General features: G+C 32.0%; 1 protein-coding gene across 2 annotated transcripts in view; it reads left to right on the top strand.

Moving 5' to 3' along the window:
• Window positions 1-4,189: 4,189 nt before the first annotated feature.
• Window positions 4,190-26,963, top strand: part of MS3_00008553 (uncharacterized protein) — a gene marked incomplete at its 5' end in the record, with an annotated part of 62,088 nt that continues 39,314 nt past the window's right edge. For both annotated transcript variants that reach the window (XM_051216885.1, XM_051216884.1), the window contains one exon: window positions 4,190-4,770. In XM_051216885.1, the coding sequence (XP_051065515.1) occupies window positions 4,190-4,770 (581 nt within the window). The remainder of the gene's footprint in view (window positions 4,771-26,963) is intronic.

Below are 26,963 nucleotides of genomic sequence, written 5' to 3'. Positions count from 1 at the left end.
TGATTCGATTGTCGATGAGCTCGTGGATATTCAGTGTCAAGGAGTGCCGTATTCGGATGAAGTAGCTGTCCGGTACTTCTTAGTTTTTAATGGTTTTCGAAATAAGACGTCTTTGGTGTAAACTATAAAGTTCAACAATCCCCATTATCTTTCTGTACCGATCCTAAACTAAATATTTGGAAACAAATTTTAATAACCTTTCCTAAGTAATCATTATATAATGTAGTACGATAAATTCATTCTCTAGACTTTACTGTGTAGGTACTAATATTTAAGTAAATTACTATTCGAGATCCATATGCTTGAGCAAGGAATATGGAAATAGGTGATTTGTTTCGAACTGAATTAATGTTTACATTACAAAACGTGAATGATGTAAAATTGATAATGAAATTCTTAACAAATTTCAACACTATCTTTTATTGAACTCATGGCTTTGATCCAAGGAAGTGATCGCTGTAAAGTTTCGTTGAAAAATTCTCAATTAGTTATATATTTCTCATTTAAAACTTTAAGCTAATTAGATAAGTCTACTCAAAACATTGATTAAAATACAAATCGCATTCAATAATTCTCTACTAATTCTTCTCATTCACTATGGTTTACCTGAGAAAATCGTCATTATCATACGGAATTCATACAATGTATTACACTACAAGGTTGTGCATGGAGGATAGCTGACAGATACATTCCAAGTAGGGACCGCAGTCAGACAAAGCTGCTTACTCTCTCTCTTTCTCTTTCTTCTGGTACTTGACTGAATTGTAGAGATCTCCACATCTAACGGGAAGGACGGGATACAATGGGCAGGATGGATGCAACTAGACGATTTGGACTTTGCAGATAACCTAGCTATCCTATCCAACACACGAACAAATGCAGATGAAGAAAACTATTTTAACAGCATTCTCTGTCTGCATCAGTAGGCCTCAACATACACAAGGGAAAAAGCAACATCCTCAAATACAACATGGAGAACAACAACACAATCATACTTGATGGCGAAACTCTGGAAGATGTGAAAAGTTTCACGTACCTCGAAAGTATCATCCGATGAACAAGGAGGATCCGATGTTGACGTAAAGGTGAGGATTGGCAAAGCAAGGGCCCCATTCCTGTAGTTGAAAAACATATGGAACTCTAAACAGCCGTCGACCAAAATCAAAGTCAGAATCTTCAAGACGAACATCAAGTGAGTTAGTTCTGCTGTAACAGAGTTAAAACTTCAAGGACTACCACAACCATCATCAAGAATGTACAAGTGTTTATAGACAATTGTCTATTCAAGATACTCTATTTCCGTTGACCAGATATCATCAGCAACAGCCTACTATGGGAGAAAACAAACCCGCCCCCAACTGAGGAGGAAATTAGGAAAAGAAGTTGAAAGTGGATAAGTCACATATTGAGGAAATTATCAAACTGCATCACTAACCAAGAGCTAACTCGGAATCCTGAATGAAAACGGAAAAAAGGAAGAATTAAGAGCACACTGAGTCGAGAATTGGATACAGACATGGAAAGAATGATTAGTGACTGAAAACAAGTGGAAATGATTGCCGAGGATAGAGTTGGATGGAGAATGCTGTTGAGCGGCCTATTCTTCTCCATGAGGGGTACCAGGTGTAAGTTATTTTAAGAAAAAAATGTAAAACAGGGAAGAGAATAAAGCATCAGTACTATCATAGTTCACTTGTATAACAAAAATAAATAATACATTAGTTACGAAATTAAGATGAATCAAATGTAGAATAAAAAGAAAACAAATTGTGCATATAGTGATTTTATACAATTTTGAAATTATCATCAATGTAAAAATGATAATCTAACGGTGATTTAGTAAAAATCACAACACACTGAATAGTTTGAAATATATTTTTCTCTGCTAGTGTGAAATGGATTTGCATCCAAGATTCTATAGAGAAGACGTGATCTGTGTAGAGTTACCTACATTGGTAGTGAAACAGTTATTCACCAATTGATATTAAATAAGGATCAGTATAGGGTTATGATATTGATCTTAACTCAGCAATCTCCACAACCCTATACCGATAATTATCATGTACTCACTGATGACTGACCTCAGAATGGATTTCCTAAAGTTCTAATGAGAAGCCATGGCCAGTGGAGTTCAACCGTGTCTGTTGTGAGACAATTACTCACTGAATTTATTGGTGGAGGGTCGTGCAATATCGTGGGTTGGCTGAAGTTAGATATGAACTCCGTTGGGTACCGGGTCATTGGTCTAGAGTTCAAGCGTTCGCGTGCGAGACCTGAGGTCCTGGGTTCGAGTCCCTTTAGTGTGTGATCGTGGATGAGCACCCCTAAGGAGTCCCATACTTTGGACGAAATGACCACCCAGTACTCCCAGGTTTTAAATGGTGGTCTAACATTGATCTATCGACGATATCGATTAAATAAGGACTTTATTATATCCTTAGTCGAGTGAGATTTGAGGTATAAAACTTTCTATAATCTATTGGTAGGTATTAGTAACAAGGTCAAGAGAATTAACAATTTACTTTGTACATATTCACTAAAAGAACTGACTAGTTCAGAATTACAAAAACTACTGCCAAATGAAGTCGGATTGCTGGTGTCAGTGGAATTCAAGATTTGCTTTCCACTCTATTTGGTACTTTTCAGCTGGATGTACCTACATTTCTGCATTGATCTTCATGCAAAAAATTGAACCTTGTACGTTTCCATGAGAAAATACAAACTTTTACAAAGAAAAATCTCTAATATATAGTAAACACTAATTGTTGTAATCGATAAGCGTTAGACATTCTGATTCATCAGTGTAATAATGAAAACTGTGAATATTTATTCCTAGTATAGGGGTTGTTGAGATTCCGTTTCTAGTTGATTCATCTATAAATGAAAGAATGGTTAGAGAGAATATGAATACACCTATTTGACAATAACCAACTCAAAGAAATAAATTTCTTACATTCAACTGATTCCAAAAGAAATCTATGGGGTGACGAGCTTAAAATGAACATATAAATACATGAATTTCTTTCATTCTAGAATTCGCATCTACAGACAACATTAGTTTAGATTAAAAGAAGTGATAAGACATAAATCTTAAAATAATTGTGATAGAAGACATATTGTACACGTAAGCAACTGTGAAAATTTGTATACAATCTATACAAACTGTATATTATAAATAAGCAAAATACATTTTATATATAACAGGAAAAAAAAATTAAAATACGGACAGACCCGACTAGTTTGATTTGAACAAATAGCGGTTAATGGAGACATAGACATATGAAATTTGTACATAGAAACATATTAGTAAACATCCATGTGAACAGTATTCATTCTCCAATATCCCTCTTGTATCCATGACCAATTACATAAATTAGTACATATACATATATGCAGACATGTATACATGCATGTATATGTGTATATATGTATACAAATTTGTATTGTTGTAATGTATAAATACATAAATGCATAAATGAATACAAATTAGTTAGAAAGTGAAAACAATTAGTTGACAACAACTTATAATCATCTTCTATCTTATATATAAATGTTCATTCAATATTAGAAATAACAATAATAATAATAATAATAATGAAATTATTACATAATTTCACAATATATCATCATAATAAATAATGTTTATTTATTTATTTATAATAAATATAATTGTGATATTAGTTACTATGGAATATAATAAATAAATTTTTTTGGAAAAAAGGGAGAAAAATTATTCACCATAATCTTTTTTCTCTCTCTTATCTACTATTAAACATTAAATTAAATTTTTTAAACTATACTCTTCTTTTTTAAAAAAAAACAAATATTGAACATATTGAACATATAAATGAAATTTTTCCGCGTTACTTTTAAAACGAATGTTAACAGAATTGATGATAATCTGGGAAAAGAAATAGATACGAAAATAAACAAACAAAGAAACAAACAGAACTAGATCAATAATTAAAAAAAAAGAAAAACAAAGGGGGAAAATGTATATAACATTACTTCATAAAACATTGAATTATTTTAATAAACTAATTAGAAAACAATTACGTAATTATCTTTTACTGATTTCTTCTATTACTATTATTAATTATATAAAACAATATTATCAATTATTACTATTATTATTATTATTGCTATATAATACATTGAACTTATGCAGTATAGTGATATTGTATAACATATGTGTAATCAGTGTGTTACAATTAAATTGAATTATACAAATTATTCAATTATTCAATTTATTATTCATTATATAAATGATTATTATTATTATTTAATTAATTATCAAAAATATTATTTAAAATCATCGTCATCGTTATCAACATCAACATCATCATCATCATCATCATTATGGTTATTATGGAAATCAAAGAATATTTCTAAGAAACAATGTTGTTTAATAAAAAATAATAAATTTATTAAACAAGAAAATTTTTATTCAGTTTACAATACTACTAATAAAACGACGACTACTACCACTAATACAATTTATAATAAATCATTTATATGTTTATGTATTATGATGATATTTTGCGTTCAAATGTCAATTTCATTGACAACAGGTATAAAGATATCAGATCAATTTATTGATAGTAGCACCAGTAATAATAATAATAATAATAGTAATGGATATGAATTTATGAATATTGAATTATTACGTCATATGGGTGAAGAAACATTACGAACCGGTGGTGTAATCACTCAATTATTTGATGCAATTGAATTCTCTGTTGTACATCAACGATCTACCTCATATTTAAGGTAAGTATAGATTATGTATTGTTTTGTAATAAGATGATAAGATATTATTTATATGTATGTATAATGATGAAGAATTATATTTAGTTGAAAATTTGAATAGGTTGAGATAAAATTAAAAACCATTTTAATTGTCTAGGTCTTTGTGAAATAATGTTAGTTCCTATATGAATTACATCATTAAGTACAGTGTCTTAGTCTTGTTTGAAAAGTTTATGTTTAAAAAAAATATGAACTCATGTAAGATATATATATATATATATATATATATATATATACGATGATCATTATGATGCTTGCTTGATCCTTAGAGATGATCGAATCCTATTTTCAGTTTAATTTTGAATGAAATCACAAATTTATAACATGATATTCTATATATCATATTATGATTTCATTAGAATTGCATTCTTTGAACTCGCTAGTTTTTATTTGTGAAACTTTCATCGTTTATCTAGGCGAAATTATCAGCACAAACTTTGGATGGTAATAATTAAGGAAAATTTCTTTTCAATTGATTAAAATCTTATACTGTCAATAATTAAAACGATTGCTGACTGTCATCTGTGTGATAAAATAAAACCAGTAATAAAAAGTAAATAATAGTTAACCATTGATAAGTCAACATGTAATAAATTGTCATTTTTCTGTTGACATTTACAACAACAAAAAATCTGAGTCTGTAAAAAAAAAGAAAGAAGAAAAACGTTTACTTGCATGGAATATTTTGTTCCATATGTTTTGTGAATCAAAAGTTTATGGAGTATTAGTATTCATTGGTTTTCGGGCACTGCTTTTATGCAGTGACTAGTGTATATTTAGAAAAACACTTCATAAATTATATGGTTATTACTTGTCAAGGATTTCTGAGAGTATATCATGAACCCATCTTAACATCCTTAATCAGGGTTGAAACTATCAATATATGTAAAACATAAGTGCTATTGACTTTGCATTTCACATAAAATCCAAAGTAAAACTTTGCGGTAAACATCAGTGAAAACAAAGGATCTACCGGACACTTGTTTCACCAAGGTATGGGACTCCTCAAGAGTGAGTATTCATTGTCCTAAGAAGATCTTCTGTGAGAACTTAACCATGAGACCACTAAGATATCATTCAATCTTTACACGTCTAGCTTTGATCAGTTCGCTATCTTATACAGCCACCTCCAATTATCTTCTGTGAATGACTGCTCTACATCTGACAAAGTTGGATTCCATTGGTCAATGCTTGTTACAAAAGCTGTATGTAGTAATTTACTAATGAGCACATAAAAACTATCAGTATGGCTGTTTGTGACGAATTTTGAGCGCTAATAAGATCATAAACCCTATTAAGCTAGATAGCCAGTAAAAACTATTGGACTATTGGTTCGAAATCATAATAAAATTCAGTATTCGTCACAAACCGCAACAGTAAGAAATATTTTTGTTCTATAATATTTATTTTAACTTGAGTTAAATAATATTACTTTATCAGTTTAGGTGTTGTGAAGATTGTTAAGTTTTTGATTGAAATCATGAGTCAATTGAAGCTAGACCACCATGGAATCGTGGATGCGCACTGCTGAGGAGTCTCATATTAGGACGAAACGGCCGTCCAGTGCTTACAGGTTTTCCATGGTGGTCTAGGTTCAACTGACTCATGATTTTAATCAAAAATAATCCTAATGTTGGATTGATTTTTTAGGGGAAAACAGTGATTATACTAATTTTTCTTCATCGAAATTCAGTTATTTTACAATAACGTATATATTATGAAGCTGATTATAGATGTTATTTATATATATATGCATTCAAAAGGATGGTTCTGCGTAAGTGTCCATCGAGGACCAACTTCAACTGTAGTATCATTTTAGATAAAAAATCACCAAATAATTTTTCAAGATCTCAACAATACACATCCACAGATTCATTTAAAACATCAAATATAGATATTTAAGTCCTCTTTTTCTAAGTCACTGAATTGGAATCTGATATTTCGAATTCCTAATATTAAGGGGTTTTATGTAATCAATAGGTAACCTTGATTGGTTTAGACTTCATACGAATTAAAACTCATCAGGAATTTTGAAAACAATTGATGCTCTTAAAACAGATTCTAATTGGCATTACACAATTTCATAGTCTAAGATATCTATTTATTATCCAGAATGGGTTTTGTGGAGATTTTTTTAAAAATTTCACTGGTTAAAATCATGAGTCAATTGAAGCTAGACCACCATGGAAAACTTGGAAGCACCACAAAACCCATTCTGATAATAATAATCACCTGCTCACTAGTGACTGACTTCAGGAGATACTCCTGGAGTTCTAGTGAGAAGCCGTTACCAGTGGAGTTCAACCAGGTCTGTTGTGAGATATCAGCTCACTGAAGACAATGGTGTACAGTAGTGCAACTTCGTTGATTGGTTGAAGTTGAACATCAACACCGTTGGATGCCGGCTCAGTGGTCTAATGGTTAAGCGCTGGCGCGCGAGACTGATAGGTCCTGGGTTCGAATCTCGCGGGAGGCGAGATTGTGGATGCTCACTGCTGAGGAGTGCCATACTAGGACGAAATGGCCGTCCAGTACTTCCAGGTTCCCCATGGTGGTCTAGCTTGAATTGGCTCATGATTTCAACCAGTGAAATATCTGTTTATATTTCTTAAGTTTAGTAAATGTTTAAGATTGTATAAATTATAACAATTCATGATTACATCACTAGCCATTATCTCTTTATTATTACTATTATTTCACCTGAAGGGATTAAGCACTGTGTTACATAATCATAATCAATATTATTTCATGTACATGTTCATAATTTCAATGCACGAAAAAATTTTTTTTTGTTTTTCATAAATCAATGTTTATGTAGTAGTGAAATACGTTGGGTTTTTTTTTTGAAAAAATGTTTTAAGTTGTTACTATGGCATATCAATTGGAAGTTTTGTGATTATGACAAATTTATTAAAGGTCATTATGTATATAAGTAAAGGAATAAGAGAAGTGCAAAATGACCGACAACATTTTAATAATATAATAATAATAATAATAATAATTTAAACAGTTTATAATAATAAATGACATTAGTATTCAATAATAAATGTACTTTAAAAGCGAGTACTTTAAGTGTTATTTTTATAGAATGATGTGATTCAATGTATTTTTTTTAGAATGTATTGTTGAAAAAAACACAACTAATAATACCATGTCATTTTGATGGCTAATAATTCTAAAGATCTTAGTAGAATATTGTGACTTAATTATACTTGTTAGTCCTCATAGAGGAGAATAGAACAGTTAACAGTATTTTCTATTCAACTTTATCCTCGGCAATCATTTCCACTTGTTTTCAGTCATTATTCACGTTTGCATCCAATTCTCGACGCCGTGTGCTCTTTGGTCTTCCATTGTTTTTTTTTTTTTTTTCGTTTCCATTCAGGATTCCGAGTTAGTGCTTGATTAGTGATGCAATTTGATGATTTTCTCAATATGTGACCTATCCACTACCATAGTTTTTTTCTAATTTCCTTCTCAGTTGGAGGCGAGTTTGTTCTCTCCCACAGTAGGTTGTTGCTGATTGTATCCGACAGAATACCGTGACTGGTGAAGTCCAATTTATTAACATTATTGACAGAGTTGGATTATAGTCTCTTTGAATTGTGGATTGATTTAAGTTGGAAATTTAACCTATCAGATGGTAACTCAACGATCTAAAGATTAAGCATAAAACCAGAAGTTCCTTTATTCAATCCATGATCGTTTTTTGTTGCACTCTGTTAAGAAATCACATTCTAGGATGGAACAAACGGCAGTGTAATCAAACTTGAAGAAACCCATCAACAAAAACACATGTTCTTTACAATAAATAGTAAACTGACATTTATTTTCAGAAGGGGGTTTTCTAGGGATTTTAGTAATTCAATAGTTGAATTCATGAATCAATTAGAGCTAGACCACCACTGCTGAAAAGTGCCATACTGGCACGAAACAGCCGTCCAGTGATTCCAGGTTTTCAATGGTGGCCTAAAACCAATCATTTCGTGATCTCAATCAACAACTTAATAATCCTCACAACCCTATACTGAAAATTACCATTTGCTCACTAGTAACCAGCTTCGTGAAGGAATCCTCGGAGTTCTAGTGACAAGCCGTGACCAGTGGAGTTGATCTATGTCAAGTAGAGACATATCTACCTCAGTACAATGGAAGATGGTCTCGCAATTTTGCAAATTCGTTAAGGTTAGACAATAACACCGTTCGATGCCGGCTTAGTGGTCTAGAGGTTAAGTGTTCGCTCGTGAAACCGAAGGCCCTAGGTTCAAACCATGAGAGCGGGGTCGTGCATGCTTACTTCTGAGGAGTCCCACAATAGGGACTAACATCAATCAGTTCATGATCTCAATTTTAAAAAATTGTTAACTACTATCTCTTTCTAAAGAAAGAAAGAAATTTACATCTTATGTCATTCAGCTAATTGTCTTGTTTGATTAGGAAATCAATAATAGCTTACAAATTTTTAATTTATTAGATTGAGAATAACCGTGAAGATATGAAATTAGAAAAAAATAATTTTGTATTTGTAAGTATAAAGATGAGGAGATTGTTGAGTTTTTCTGAAATCTTGAACCGGTCAATCTCCACAACGCTATACTGACAATCCTTATGTGCTCACTAGTGACAAGATTTGTGAGGAAGTTTCCAGCGCTCTAATGGAATTCATGGATTGATATGAATTACACATAAACACCATCGGATGCTGACTCAGAGATCTGGAGTATAATGGTTCGTGTGGAATACCGAAGGTCGATCGTCACTTGCAAGGTCGTGAGTGTGCACCACTGAGGATTCCATTACTGAGACGAAATGACCATCTATTGTTCCCAGGTTTCCAACTTTGTCTAACATTGATGAGTTCATGACTTCAATGAATCTTCTTTTTGCTGAAAAACACTCTTAAAGTGCTTAAAATAATTTTTAGGCTCTTAAGTATTTATGTTATGCTGTCGTGACAGATTAGTTAATGTAAGCCTAAAAGCAAGACTTTAAATTCAAAATCTATATCGACTGATTTATATTAATAAATAGAACATAATGCCTTAATCAAAAAAAATCTGAACAATATCACTTACCAAAATGCTTTTTAAAGATATTTATATTACTCAGAGTTGGTTTTCACATCAAGTGATATTAACTGTAAGAATTACTGCAAATAAAGTGGCAGTCACAGGTTGTTCTATGTGGTCGACACTGATCGGTATGACATACCTGTAATCTTCAAAGAATTAAAGCTCTTTGTGGAATTTGAACTTATGTTACCCAGTTTCTCAGTAGGAGATGCTATCACTGAGATATAAAGGGGCTGGTTGACCTGCTCTATGACTGAGTAGTTGTTGAGTATTGATCAATGTCGTGTTTGTCTAGTCTTTAGCTCTGTTTAGATTATATCGGTTAAATTTCAATCTCATAAAGATCAGAAGTTCGCTCAAGAGAACAGTAACAACAATCTTGAGACCTAGAACTAGGATTCCTTAGGATTACCTCCAACCACCTAACATCAAAATACAGATTACACGATGTCGAGACAATTAGACCTATGAACTCAATGCAACCTAATTAATCGAATCCGATCAGCTCGAAAGGATCTGATAAACATGATCCGTTATTAATGTGTACAATCAATTACAGATTAAAACTTTTCAGTATTCTGGACCTATAATGTTAGACATAAATGAGCTACAAACCTTCAGAAAATATCTTAGCAACTAGCATTCGGATGAACTTATTATATACCATGTATAGGACGTCCATCACTCTTTATTTCTAGACTTTTTAATCCTTACTCATTTAAATGACAGTAGTAACAATCTCAGAGTCATTATTTTTGACTGCCAACACCAAAAAATAGCAAAAACACTATAAACATAAAGGTGTAATGAAGTAAAAGTAGACTGATTTTTTAAGGTTGTTACTTGAGCGAAATGCTGATTACTACTACATTTCCTGTTGCTTGATATGAATATGGAATAACTGCTACACACTAATTATTGCAATTACACGAAACGGATATGCTGAAGCAAGAAAGAAAACATAGATTGTAGACTCTTGTCGAATTTGTGGATGCCCAGTACTAATGAATTTTATATCAAAATGTAACAGATATTCATAGCTCTCTAGTTTAATATGGTACAATAACTGGCATCATTCTCTACAAAACTCCTTCAGTTAGGATAGAACTTTTTAGCAATGAATATTCATAATTTAGTTGAAGATTGAGACAATATGTTTTAGATAACTTAATTAGTGAATTCTTTTAATTTCACTCTTATCCTCAACTTAATAATAACTAATACCATGTTTGTTTAGTACCTTTTCATTTCGATTGAACTCTTCCAGTCATGTTGTAATATGTCCATTAGTCAAGATTTCAGGTACATATTGCTGACAAGTACTAACTGGTACGAAACCTAGGTTTCAGGTGTCCAGATAACTATCTCCAATCATTTGGCATACTTGACAATTAAGTTTATAAAAACGGTGTGCTTTACTAATGAGTAGGCTACTTCTAAGAAGCTGTAATTGAGTAAACATTCAGGAATTGGAATTGCGAACGTAGAAGAGATAACAATAAGACAAAACATTTGATGACACAATAATCAATACATGACTTTATACATATAATTGACAGTGATTACCAATGCAAAGGTATGAACTCAAAATAATGAATTGGTGACCGAAAAAGACACACTGACACACTAAGAAATTCAATAAATGAACCAAACTTCAAATGTGTAACATCAATATATCTTCAATAACGATCTCATTCGTTAAGTGATGAAGTTTACTGATATTTAAATGATCTGATATAAATATATAAGCTGAATATGATAAGTAAATATCATTTACATTTTTTTCATAGTATAAAATTATCCCTCCGTTTGACAGTTTGTCTAAGATTTTTTGGTCAACTACCCCCCCCCCGCCTAATTATCACGATTAATATCTAATGGGGGAAAAAGTACTTTTCGTATATAATGTGAATAAAATAAAATTGTTATCTGATTGTTTAATAAAAGCCACCCAAGTTGTATTTTGTCTTGACTACAAAAAATTCTATGAAACATTACTATATATTATGTCTTTTTTTAAAACCTTGTCAAAACAACAGTTTTATTGCATAACTGTGCAATATTTTGATATGATAGGGAATGACTATAGAATGACTATATATGAAAGACTACCATTTATATATTTATTGCATAATCAGTAGACATTTAAACTATGGTATATTTAAGCAAAGATGGATAGTGGCTAGCAGTAGAATCCAGGACGCGCGTTTTGTCCTATCTGGGGCTCGTCAGCTCGATGTATCTGCATCTCAGAGTTGATGTCCACTCTGGCACTCAAACACAGTACCATTCACTTCAAAGGCCACCACGTTATCCACTTAGCTACTGAGTCGTGATATCCACCTTCTTGTGCAATGGATTGAAGTTTAAATTCACTTGGTGTTGTTTTACCATTATCTTCCCATTGTTATTTAAGACTGTAATTGATCAGTCTGTTATTGGCATATGTGCATCTTGTAAGAATTGCCTCGATATTGCCTTAATTCACAAGCTTTTATAAGCAAAAATAGGAAGAAACGTGCGTCCTGGATTCCACTGCTAGCCACTCTTTTCCATCTTTTCCATCTTTGCTTATAAAAGCTTGGGAATTAAGGCAATATCGAGGCATACGCACAATATGGACATATGCCAATAACAGACTGATCAATTCCAATCTTAAATCTCAATGGAAAGATACAAGCAAAACAATAGCAAGTGAATTTATGGTATATTTAGATTATTTTATTTCTAACCTTTCGTTTAACATAGAAATGAGGATTGAATATTTTATTGTTTCCAGCTGATCACTGATTATTTATCCATCTATTATTACGGTTTATATTACTTATAATTAAGTTATGTAAACAATGTAATTCTCTAAGTTTGCTTATGTATGCAAAGAGGCTTCAAGTGTATTATTGTATGAGTTTTGAGTTGCAACTAAATAGGAGAAAACAGAGAACTAAATCGCTTTCTTTCTCGACCATCTGCTTAGGTCATAGGTTAGAAGAAGCTTAAGGATCAGAAAGAGTTAACATCTTGATTGTTATTCACTTGTTAATTTGTTAATTGGTCGATTGAAGATCACCATTCCTATAGACGAAATAATAAAAACTCAGACTAAAAAATAAGATCACACAACTCCTCTCTAATAAATATAACCCAACCAACACGTCTTATTTGCTCTCATCGTCATATCCAATTCACATTATATATTTATATAATCTCAACCACTAGAAGGATAACAGTTAAGTCAATACTTTCTAACAGGATCCAAAACATTCGTGGATTTCCATATTAAACAGTTTAGTCTATACAATTCAAATGTTTAGATAAACATTATTTTTATGATGACTTAGTCAATTTTTCGAAACAACTGAAATCACTGTAGTGATTGAACAATCTGTTTACATCAATGGAATCGCTTGTCAGATTTTAATTAAATGTGTATAGAAGACAACATCAGGATTCGACTAATTTATTAAGTAATGAAACATACTATGTATAATTATGTAATTCTCTTTTGGAGTAATGTACATAAAGATCAGCCTTTATTTGTATTACACATGAATACAGAAACACATTCCAATCTATTTCTATAAGACTCAAAGTAAAGTGACTAACAATTCTATTTTTGAATAATTAGTCTATTGATAGCACTTCATTAATTAGTAAACTGATATTGAAGTTATGAATAGAATCTGTTCAAACATACCGAAAATCTCTTCCTCAGTTAAATAGTTGGAACAATACAAATCTTAGTTAACCTTGAAATGAAGCCTGGAATTTGTATATAATAGAAATATGTGTTAACTTTGTTATGGCATTAGCCTTAACCTAACACCATTATTATTATACCTCTGGTTGAATATGTTAAATATTCCTCGAATTATTTGCCCATAAAATTTCTCAGACTGAACTTAACTGATTAGTCTAATAATCTTATTCATTATAGTGAAAATATTTTAGTTATCTTACTCTATTCAAAATATTATTTAGTTTTAGATTAGGTTATATAAGTGAGTCAGTCAGTCAGCTACAACGTAGGACCAGGCACATATATGCATCGGTCAAAGTTGTCATACCGCATTAGCACAGCAAGATGAACACCAGAATCATAGAAGCAGTTAACTCAATGGTGGTAATATATAAAAGAAAGATTGCACATAAGGATATAGTACAGGAAGAAAAAATTAGTACGTAGAAAGATATGAAGTGATTTTAATCTCATAATTTAAGGGAAGATAGAGAGTATATACAGTGGTCCTGAGTTCTGTTAGAGGTATGAGGGCGATTATCACTTCCCGGTTGCTCACACCATGGAAGGGTTCTTCTGGAGGTACCTGAAAAGGAACTTGGATTAGAGGTGGGCTTAATGACCTGAGGGCGTGAGCGCAGTGCCCAAGGGACAACTGCATGAGGTTGGTCACACAGGAACTTTTTATAAGTAATTTTCGTGTTGAGACCTTAACGCTGGAGACGGATATCCGTGGGGTAAGTAGAGGTGTGCATTTTGGGGCTGACCTTTTCTAACCCCACCCTTCCTTGTGGGAAGGCAACATCGCTGTCATGCTGGTTGTCTGAAGGAAATACCTTATTGCTGTCACACTTCTGCACAGTCAGCAGTACGACTTCGCCTTCGGATCTTGAGTTTGTGGCTTTTAGACTTACCGCTCTTCAACCAACCTGTCTGGCATGGTGGGACCTTGAGGAACGATTGTTCCAACCAGCATAGCTCGATTGGTTCATTACGAGAGGCAAGACCGACCACGACGTCAAGGTAGCAACAACGGTCGGGGATTATACAACTAATGAAAGAATAATTCTGGGGTGAGTTTGAAAACAATCATGACTAGTTTTTCATCCTGGTTTCTAATCAGTCGACAGATAGCTCATAAAACTGGATTTGTTTATAGAAAAGAAAGTAATAATATTGAAAAACGCTAATACATTTTACATGAATAAAAAGTCTATGAATGTCTTCTGTTGGCTAATTTTCTTGTAAACCTAATGGATTCGGATTATTCTTAATTTTGAACCTTTATAAGGACCTGGAGAGATTTATAAATGTCTTCACATTGTTCCTAATAAAGACTAGTAATTCTGAGTTAAGATAAAGGATTTAGGTTTAGAGTTTCTATCATGAATCGACATCATCTATAATATAAAGCTGCTCTGTAGCCATATGGATGAATGAATACAAGAAGTGAAGTCTGACTAGTTCGTGCATAAAATGTAGACCCACTACGTTAAGGTTTGTTTCCGAATTTGGGAGTTTGGAGTTAGCAATTATTGATGTCGATCTTCAAAGATACAATTAGGCATTTAATACGTTTAACACCACCATTAATATTCTATGGTTGCAAAAAAGATTTTCGCGGTCATTTTTACTGTCTTTATCAGTGAATAAAAGTATTTCTACTATTAGTTATCCATGAAACTTGAATTTTGATGGAATCCATCAACCTTCACAACCTCATATTGATAAATAGTTTTTATTATGTCTGACATTATTATGATTTCTGAGTGTTTAACTGGCTTGTACCCGATAACAAAACCTCAAATCCAACAACGCATAGTGAAAATCAAACACTGATGATAATGATCCACTGACTCTGAAAATAAATCAAACTGCTATCTGAATACCTTACTTTCTATAAAATGTTTGTTCAGTTGAATTCATAATCAGGTTTATATAAACTGTACTGAATAGTATCTAATATCTATTAATCAATAACTTACTGTATGAACACATATTTCCATTATCATACTGTTTAATTTACACAATAATTTGATTTTGATTCCTAGATCATATTCTAACAGTTTTCGATCCATTAACCTTAATGGTTTACAAATTTTATTTGCCATAGAAATCGATCTGAATGAGTTATTCTATGCAACTTATTCCATTTTACTGCTTACAGCATAGTTTTCAAACATAAGATCATGTACTCACTAGTGACTAGCTTTGAGAGGAAATTCTCGGAGTTAAAATAAGAACCCATGACCAGTGAAGTCAAGTATGTGTCGAGTGTTAGACAGTTACCCATCGAAGATAATGGAAAGTGATCAAGTAACATCGTGCATTGGTTGAAGTTAGAAATTAACACAATTTGATGCCAGTTTAGTGGTCGAGAAGTTAAGCGTTTGAGCGCGAGATAGAAGGTCCTAGGTTCGAATTTCGCGTGAGGGATTGTGAATGGCCACTGCTGAGGTGTCACACACAGGGCCGAAACGGCTATCCAGTGTTTCCAGATTGTTATTAGTGGTCTAACATTGATCGGTTCATGATCTTAATTTTTAAAAAAATACTTGATTCTTTAAAAATAATAGTTATAATGATAATTTTTGTGTAATGTCAAGAAACAGGATACTGTTTATCTATATATATCACTTTCAATTGTCTTTTTACTGACTTGATTTTATGTAACGAACAATATTGCTTTGAACTAATCAAGTGTTTAACATTTTATACTAGTCACGTCATATTATACATTAATCAAACTAACAAATTAAACTGTAGAACATGATAGGAACACATGAAAGACCACCCAAGTAGACTGTTGTTATCTTTTTTTCTTCTGTTGTTTTACTAATAAAAAAACCACGAAACAACCCCCAATCCAATCAAAATTTATTGCGATTTAAACCGTGAATGATTGTAATCAAAAGTTTAATTTCATATGAAACATTTATCTTCTTAAATGTCAACACAAAGTAACACAAGTGTAATGTTTTTTGAACAATAAAAGGGGATATTTTCCTTCTTCTTCTGTTCACACTCATTTCGCTTAATATATCAATGACTGAAAATTAATTTTCTTTCAAGTTTTAGAAATCAAGATGAATTGTTAATTCGATTGATTTGAAAATATAAGAGAGAATCGTGTAAGTCTCAGGCAGCTTATGTATATAACTATGTGAATTATTTGCAGACTGAAGATTCATTTACAGTTGATAGATTGAAAACTTACTCACTTACGTTAGCATCACAGAGTTGATGTTCACTCAAGAACTCGAACCCAGTACCGTTTGCTCCAAATGTCATCCCGTTATCCACTTGGCTACTGAATCCTGACAGGCACTAAGTTGTGCAATGGAGTGGAGTTTAAATTCATTTTGTATTGTTTATTTGAACCTCATCCCATTGCACAAGCTAGTGGTTGTCAGGATTCAGTGGATAAGTAAATAACGTGGAGTTTTAAACAAACGGTACTGGGTTCGAGTCCTGGAGTGAACATCAATTCTGGCATTCAAGTATTCCATTTGAAAAGTCTCAAATACGACGGAATGCGCGTCCTAGATTCCACTGCCAACCACCATCAATCTCTGCTTATAGTTCTTATGGCTTGACGGTAATATCGAGGCAATCCGTACAGTACGCACATATGCCAATAAGACACTGGTCAATTACAGTCCTAAACATCAATGGGAAGAATAAAACAAATAAGATAAAATGATTTTGCTTACTTGACATTAAAAAGAAAAATATTGAAACCTGGGTGGTTATTCCTCTTCTAGTGTGTGATTTTCACACTCTCTAAAGAAGCTTAATTGTAGTCTCCAATTAGTCTCATTGGAGAGAAAGCAACCTTAATTTCGTGATATATATATACGTTTTCCAAACCAAGTGGAATCAGTATCTTAAGTATTGTCCATATTATGGTTCACTTTAATAAGGAAAATATGGAGAGACTATCATTTATGGACGAACCAATCACGTATAAGATAGCAGGTCTCGGATTTTGGCGCGAAATTCACTCATCCATTTAGTTAAATAGAGCTTTGGCGGATGTCGTTTCGTGATGAAAACCTTAAATCTAATTTTTAACCTTAACCATCAACTGTAAATCATAATTCTAATTCTTCACACTGGTTTATAACCCTCATTTGATCCTAGTTATTAGGTGAACATATAATTCCCAAGATATTAGATTGGTAAGAAAACCAATAAATTTTGGATACAGGATATAAATTGTTCTTAATGAGTTTAAAGGAATAATACACATCTTATATGAAGCAATATTTTGTTGCAATCAATATTGGTTTTGACAAATGAAGTTAAGATATGAGTTTGGATTAGAAATAAATTATAAAATTAGATAAGTTATAGAGTTTATATTCTGTTTGGTTTAGTGTTAAGATGTAAGATTTGAATTAGAGGTAAAATTTAAGGTTACTGTTGGAAATTATCATAATAATAAATTAACTCTTAATTCCTATTCTTAAGAAAAAATCTCTGATGAGTAAGAGGATAATATTTTAGTGGTGCCGAGATCTTGGAGTTGTCTCGTAGAACCTCGCGATGTCTCTTGGCTCCTCCTTTTCCCAAACCCTTATCATCTTTACCACGACCAGATATGATTTACAACGATAGATGCACTGACTTGCAGACCTGCATGAGACATCACAAGGTCCTTCGAGACAAGATCCAGATCTCGGCACCACTAAAATGGTGAGCCCACTGACGACGGATCTAACGCAACAAGCCTCGTTGATGAAATATACGACGGTTGGCGATATGTATATCTCAATATCAATCATTCATACGATCCAAATGGAGTCAGATAAGGGTCCCACAATATTGTGAATTTCAAAAAGTTTATTAATCATGTTAAAAACAATATTTTCTCCATAAATCCTTTCAAGTTTTACATTATAATTCATTTATTCATATTTGTTGCCTTTTGATTGACTTACACAATTCAAGATTTCTAAATTAATTGGATACTATACTATATGTTTAATGAATATTTATCCAACAGTTATTTTGTAATCTTAATTGTAAACTCTCTTTTGACTCGTTAGTTGTCATTATATTTTTTAATCCACAATGATTATATTTTATAGCTGAATTGATGAGTCAAATAAAGATAGACCACTATGGAAAACCTGGAAGCACTGAACGACCGTTTCGTTCTAGTGTGGGACTCTTCAGCAATGCGCATTCAGGATCCCGCTGACGAGTCCTATACTGGGACGAAACGGTTGTCCAATGTTTCCAGGCTTTCCATGGTTGTCTAGCTTTAATTGACTCATGAATTCAACTATTGAATTATTAAAGTCTTCACAAAACCCACTACAATTATTATAGTCATAGAACTAGAAATCTGTTATTTGTTATAATATTACTTATTATCATTTGAGTAATAAACAGGAAAAGAAGAACTATACCTAAAGAACACTCCTAGATTTATTGTCTTTTCATTAGACGTTTGGAATTTTTGAGCTTCCTGTGGGCAATCAGTCATGTAATGACTACACAAAAAGATTTATTTTTATTGACATAGACAAAAACTCTCTGATATCTCAATTTGTACGATTCAAGTAACACAATTCATTGATCATTGTGATGGATCAATCTTGTGAAATGAGATTGATCATTGAACTCAATAGGACTGACAAATTATAACTAGTTTAAAAGTTATCGGCATTTACTGGTGTTTTTTTGTTAAAATGGTTGTTTTCCCCATTGTACTTTTTAGTTTTGGCGCCAATTTCAAAATTGGGGCATTTTACATTGTGTTTATAAATCATTGACAAACTGAAATTGAAAAAAGTTTAGATTTGTAACATTAACTAATAAATAATGGTTAACAAACTAGAATATATATATATATATATATATATATATATATATGACTGGAATGCGGTATCAGTCTACTATTTTGTATATCATTTCTTAAACTCAAAACTATTATATATAGATCTGGTGATAAACGATACACTATATTATCCTTGTTATTTATTTTATATAAGAGACCTAAAATGTTTTTACAGAGTCTGAAACAGAAATTAATCATTAGGACAATAAAGTTGTAAGCTTACACATTCATTGGAGTTTGTTGGCAAAGTAAGTTCAAAAGTAAAATGTAGTATATATTCTTTTAAATAAAATAAGATTCTCTGTTTCATTAGACAAATACATTTTTTTCTTAAGTAGTGGAATCCAAGACGCGCATTGTGTCCTATTTGGAACTCGTTAGTTGGATGTATCTATATCCTAGAGTTGATGCTCACCCCGGGACTTGAACCCAATACTGTTTGCTTCAAATGCCAACGCGCGTCCTGAATTCTACTGTCAGCCACTATCCATATTTGCTTATAATACTTGTGGATTAACGGCAATTTCGAGGTAATCTGTACAGGATGTACATATGCCAATAACAAACTGATCAATTACAGTCCTAAACATCGATGGGAAGATTCAAGAAACCAATGCAAAAATGAATCATAAGTTATATGATATAATAGTATTGATGATAAATATATTCCTTACTATATCCAAATGAGTAATGAAATTGTATTTCTGGCGTTTCGTGACTTCATGTAAGTCGCTTCTTCCGAATAAATCAATGATTAAAACAAATTAACACAAGTTTAAATAATACAAAGGAAACTATCAAGTCCAAACTTGGCATTGATACCTACAAGATATGAGTATTGCTTGAAAGTAGCCAAATTAATTCATTGAAATATGGAGTTAACTGAATTTTAAAAGCATGAAATAATCTGTTTTCAATTAAACTTACATAATCATGTAGTTTGTAATTATTTTTGTTGGGAAAACCCAGAAAATCCCTCAAAAAACCCCTAGGGGCCCTGAAAACGTTGAGAAATATTTTAACCAATCAGCATTGAATAGAAGTAAAGCGTCACATCTCACACTTATGATTGGATGATTACTTATCCTGCCACTGTGTTTAGTAGGGTTCCAGAACTTTCCAGAAAACAAATGCCGTCTGAAATGTTCTAAATACGCTCAGTTTTCTGTACATAAACTAACCTTGGAATAAAGCGTTCTTTCTATATTTCGCGCCTTTTCTCATGTGTTCAAGTCGCCTTGTAGATTCAGCCTAAGAATATTAGAAGAGCTTAGAAAATCGATTCAAGAGTTCAGTCAGGAGATTTATCAATTTTACACAGTGTTACTGTCATCTGAAATGTTTAGTGTACTTCAACAAAAAAAAAAAAGCAACATTGTGTTAAATCTTCATAATACTCACGAAAATGATACTTTTAATGTAAATAAGTGTGACTGAAAAAATTATTAGATGAACAATATCTATCTGTATTGTGACATGTTCAATGACATATTTGGTCAGTTTATAATTATATCTAATACACTTAATGTTTTTGTTTACTTATTATAAAAGTAAACAAGTAATAATCATAAATTTAGATTAACGAAATGAAATCGATGAACGATGAAGAATGTTTACTACTTAAATAGATAATTTCAGTAACCTTTTCTTAGTTCACTGGTTTAAATAGTTTAATTATGTCATTTTAGACAGTATTATTAGACCCTATTTTATGTAGAAGTGAGCCTTTCAATTATTCAATGAGTATCATATTAGTTCATTCTGATGAATTAGAAAAACGGTCAATAGTAATGCAAACAATTTATGAAGACTGCATGATCTAAAATGAAAGACATTTATGAAACAACTAAAAAAATTCAATCCTATGTGAAATTGGCTCTGATAATCTTGTCCGGAATGACAATAAGATCTCTGCACATCAACAGTCTAACTAAGAGAATGCATCATAGGAATAAATAGGTTCTTTGTATTAATTAAACTAAATGGATATTATTAATTACCATGAATAAGTCTTTATTTTCACATACGAAGTATTTATTATTTGTAATAGAATCCTACTTACTTACTTACTTAATTACGCCTGTTAGTCTTCGTGGAGGAGCATGGGCCACCCACCAGCACTCTCCATACAATCCTGTACTGGGAAATCATTTACAACTCTTTCAAGTTGTTATTCATCCTTTTCATATCTGCTTCCATTTCCCGACGTAATGTGTTCTTTCGCCTTCCTCTTTTCCGCTTCATTTCGGGTTTCAAAGTTAGGGCTTGTCTCGTGATGCAGTTTGATGATTTCCGTAATGTATATTCTATCCATTTCCATCGTCTTTTCCCAATCTCCTCGTCAGCTGGAATCTGGTTTGTTCTCTCCCACAATAGGCTGTTATTGATGGTATCTGACCAATGGATGTTGAGTATCCTACGTAGATAACTATTTATAAATACCTTTACTTTCTTGTAATAGTTCTCGAAGTTTCAGCTCCGTACAGTAGAACTGTCTTGACATTCGTACTGAAGATTCTGACTTCGATATTGGTTGACAGTTGCTTTGAGTTCCATATGTTCTTCAATTATAAGAATGTGACCCTTGCTTTACCAATCCTCGCCTTTACGTCTGCATCTGATTCCCCTTGTCCATCGATGATGCTTCCTAGGTACGTGAAGGATTCCACATATTCCAGAGCTTCATCATCCTATGTGATTGGGTCAACTTTATAAATGAATAGGTAGTTTTTGAACACGAAATCATTTATGCAAATGATAAATAAACATTTCAGTTTGAAATTGGTAAATTCAAGAACTGTTTGTTTATTTCTTCATTCATACAAAATTATCGAGACACATTTGTTCATTCACAGTCTGTCTGTAACATTGAATTCTTACCTTTCATATACTTCTAACATGTTTTAATTATTTCATAGTATACTGAATTTTGTTAAAGACCATTTTAACATTGATTAATAATTTTTGATAGTTGAATTCATGAGTCGATTTAAACTAGACCATCATTGAAAACCTGTAAGAAGTGGACGACCATTTGTTACTTATTATTATTAGCTTGATTCAATATTATATTTTTGGTACAATATAGAATTCTCAGCACGAAGTATTTCAACAAGTTTCCGTTGCTTATTTCTTGATCGATCCTGACGATAAATATTGAGTGATCAAGAGTTAGATGTTAATAGTCCAGTCAATCAATATCTGAATAATGTACATTCTTTTTGCTGCATATTGCCAGCAACCACGATATCTCTGTTTGGACCTTTCGTAACTTGTACAACGAAATGTTGTACACTTTTCAGAAACGCACCTGAATAAGTTATGCGATTAATAGTTATAATGATGTATTAAAACAAGCAGAATTAGATAACTTCTTGAAATATCTAAATGACAGGAACAGGTAGCCTAGATATTCAATCAGGCCATCATTATCATCGTTCTAGTATAAGATTCCTCAACAATGCGTATCCACAATCCTATCGAGGAACTCCATACTAGGACGAAACAGTCGTCTAATGTTTCCAGGATCTTAATGATAGTCAAGTTGAAAATTAAAAATGATCATATAACTTTGACAAACTAATATTATCGCTTGGTATTGTTCTAATTGAATCTTCCCATTAATGTTTTAGGACTGAAATTGATCAGTCTGTTATTGGCATATGTACGTCCTGTGCGTATGCCTTGATATTGCCTTAATTTACAAGCATTATAAGCAAAAATGGATAGTGGATGCACATATGCCAACATGAGACTGATCAATTACAGTCTTAAATAACAATGGGAAGATTCAAGTAAAACAATACCAAGTGAATTAAACTTCATCCCATTGCACAAGAAGGTGGATATCAGGACTCAGTAGATAAGTGGATAACGCGATGGCGTTTCAAGTGAATGGCACTGTGTTTGAGTGCCAGAGTGAACATCAACTCTGAGATGCATTTACATCTAGCTGACGAGTCCTAAATAGGACGAAACGCGCGTCCTGGATTCCCCTGCTAACCACTATCCAACTTTGCTAATATTATCGATTATAACTTTTAATAAAATTAAAAAAAACAAACAACATTCAAAATTGATTTAAAATAAATGCGCTATTTTTGAAAATTATAACTGTTAACTTACAGATAAATATACAATGAAAGTTGTCAAAATAAAAGATTCAAAATTCAAATATTTAAATTTGAAGGAGAAAAAAAAGTACAACAATATGACAAAAATTAGCGGGAATATAATTTTTAAAAGAAAAAAACCCAATCAGATTTAAGATAGTGAATTTAAAATTGTTACCAACTTCTAATTCAGAATATTAATCTTGATGTTTTACAATAATTTATTACCCTATTTCGATCTTAGTTAGTGGTTAATATTATTCAAAGGGATTTTAGTATCTTACAAAGGTTAAATTCACTCGATGTTGTTGTACTTGTATCTTCTCATTGTTATTTAAGACTGTAATTGATCAGTCTCATGTTGGCATATGTGCATCCTGTTACAAAGGTAGTCCAAATCTTATAGTATCATTGAAAAAAAACGAACTTTTAGTTAGTGAATTATTTGTTTATTTGAAAGGATGCAAAGTATTGACAGGATATCGTTAGACTTCTGATAAATAGTGAACTTAGTATTGACATCTAAAAGGTATTTAGAACAATTAGCAAGCAAAGAACATCACTTATACTTTACTTTGTAGAAGTCATCAAGATATCAAGTGCTTATGACATAGCCTTCGTATACAGAAAGAATATGTGATAAACCTTTCCTTGTCATAATAAGATATTTTATTTTATTGTTTATTAATTATATAATCCTTTTATGGCATTTTATAACTTAAATAATTCTACTAATGTTCAATCAGGACACTAACTAATTTAATTATCATCCATTTGCCACCAATTTGATTCATTCAATATAGGTTTATCACTATTAATGACGTAACCTCCTTTATAGACTTCATCTTCAACATATCAATACTAGTGAAACTATTATTTTAAATATGTGGTTTCGAATTAAATAAGAAAGATTAGTTCAGAGAAGAGCTCCCTTTTCGACGAATTCATTTTCAAAGCTGTACAATCGCAAATATATATACTTATTTTACAGGATGGCAATAATACTGTCAATAAACGTCTGTTATACATGGTGACAGTGAGGTTAAATAAACAAAGGTACTAAAATTTTTTTTTAAACAAGGAAAGTTTAATAATCGTTTGGTTGTTAATGGCTTAAGTATTCATCAAATGATAGATAGGGAAATTATCATTGGAAAAGGATGGCTCAGCATAAGATAAGATGTATAAATTGAAATTAAATGTAATCAAGAGGATCACAGAAACAGAAATAAGCCAGTTGGGGGTACAAGAATTATGAAGAAGATGGAAAGTAAAGAAGATGGCTGTAATGGAAGAAGAGTATGAAGAAAGGAAGAAAAGAAGGAAAAGTTGTAAAACATTAAGACCATTGCAGGAGAAGAGGTTGTACCAATCTCTTTTGCACACACAATTCTGGTTTTTCCAGACGTATGGTTATTGCTTCGGTAATGCAAAAATGTAATCTCATTTTCTTTGCAAAACTTCTACTTACCTTGTAGATGACTTTGGACGCATAGTTTGTCTTAATTGAGTGATCTGTGTTCACAAAATGTTCGACTATTGAACTTCTAATTGGGCCGTTTCCTCCTCTTCTTGGCCACGCCGGATAATGTTCTTGAATTCTTTTAGATAAAGTACGCATCGAACTACCTATATACCTAGCTCCATATGAGCAGGTAAATTGGTAAATGCACATTGAGCTGGTCAGATGCGATAATTTATTTTTAAGATTATTGGTGAAGAATGATCGGCTGGGGAATACTATTTGCAATGTTGCTGTGAAGAATGTTCTTTTTAAAGAATCAGAAATTCTCCTCTTTGGGGTGTGTGTAGCTTTCTTTCAAATTAAACTTCATTGATTACAGTATGTATAAATTTAAACCATTCGTAGCTAATGAGTAGCCACTAAATAGAAATGAATTCATGTTATTCTGCAAATCTTGTTCTTCTCACTTTATTTAAATTTTCATCAGATCGATTTTTAATTGTTGAATTCATGAATCGATCTAAACTAGACCAAAATTAAAAATCTGAAAGTATTGGACTGCCGTTTCATCCTATTGCACATTCACAATCCTGTTTAGAAGTCCTATACTAAGACAAAACGGTCATCCAATGTTTTTAGATTTTCAATGATGATCTAGTTCAGATTGACTCATGAATTCAATTATTTAAATTTATCAAGAGATCAAGATATACTTGATTGTTTGTCTGTTTATTTGATCAAATAGTTTACTTGAGGGTTTTTTGTTGTTGGTCTTATTACATAATAATTATAATCTCTTGAAAATAACAATAGTATCTATGATATTGACGTGGTTCATTTATAGAATAACTACCATTACTTAACCGCAAATAATGTGTATACATACACCGATATAACACATGTCCAAAATCAATGTCATTGTGACATTGAACATTTGTTTAAATCGTAAACAATAAGGTTATATATTATTCTTATTATTGTCATATTAGTTGCTTTAGTAATAATCAGTTCCGTAAAAAAGATATTTGTATATATATATATACAAATGTCAAAAATAATACTTTTAAGACTATATCTATATTTAAAATGGTTATATAAAAACATAATATCACCAATGACGTAATACTGGAAATCGCTGTTCAGAGTATTGAAGTACAAAAATCTATAAATTATTTTTAATAATATCCAGGATTTATATCATTCTTAATAGTAGTAATTATTTCCTCCCCCCCCCAAAAAAAGAAAGAAGATAGTTAATATTTTGCCTGAGCGTTATATACTGGTGGTAGCCGGCTCATTCAATGTATCTATCCATTTTCGAACATTGTATATGGTGTAGTAAATTTTGCTGTTTTATGTATGTTTTAACTGATTAGTTATTTATATTAATTGCTAAATCTACTTTTGTATAAAGAGTCTTCATATAAAGTTCATATGGCATTGAGGGTTTAAATTCTGAAAAAATCTCAAGAGCTACTAGTGTGGTGCGTGCTACTTAAATTGACATAAGTAGTATATGACATGAGTCAGGAATGTTATGTCTGGCGGCAGAAGATGGGGAAGATCAAGAAAGGAAGAGTGGGAATAGAAAGCAATTCGCATTGAAATGCAAGAACAACGAAGTTCGAGACAATTATTGAACATTTTGCAAATTAAGTATTATAGTGTGGTTTTTCTATTTTACCAAGTAACTCTGTAATTTTGCGCTAAGTATCGTTCGATTGTCTCCACCCGTGTTCTGTTCACTACACTACAAAAATTGAATAATGTGTTTTTGCTTATCTGTTCTTTGGAAAAACAAACTATGGTTACAATGTAATTCACGGTTGGCAAACTGTGATGTCGCGAATCGACATTAATTTAAAATGTAAGTGGTTGCTTTCCAACTTAGTGGTCTATAAGTTTAAAAGCGCTCACATAG

This window comes from Schistosoma haematobium, chromosome 6 (genome assembly GCF_000699445.3).
Source record: "Schistosoma haematobium chromosome 6, whole genome shotgun sequence".
NCBI classification, from domain to species: domain Eukaryota; kingdom Metazoa; phylum Platyhelminthes; class Trematoda; order Strigeidida; family Schistosomatidae; genus Schistosoma; species Schistosoma haematobium.
This window is presented reverse-complemented; position numbering and strand designations above follow the sequence as displayed.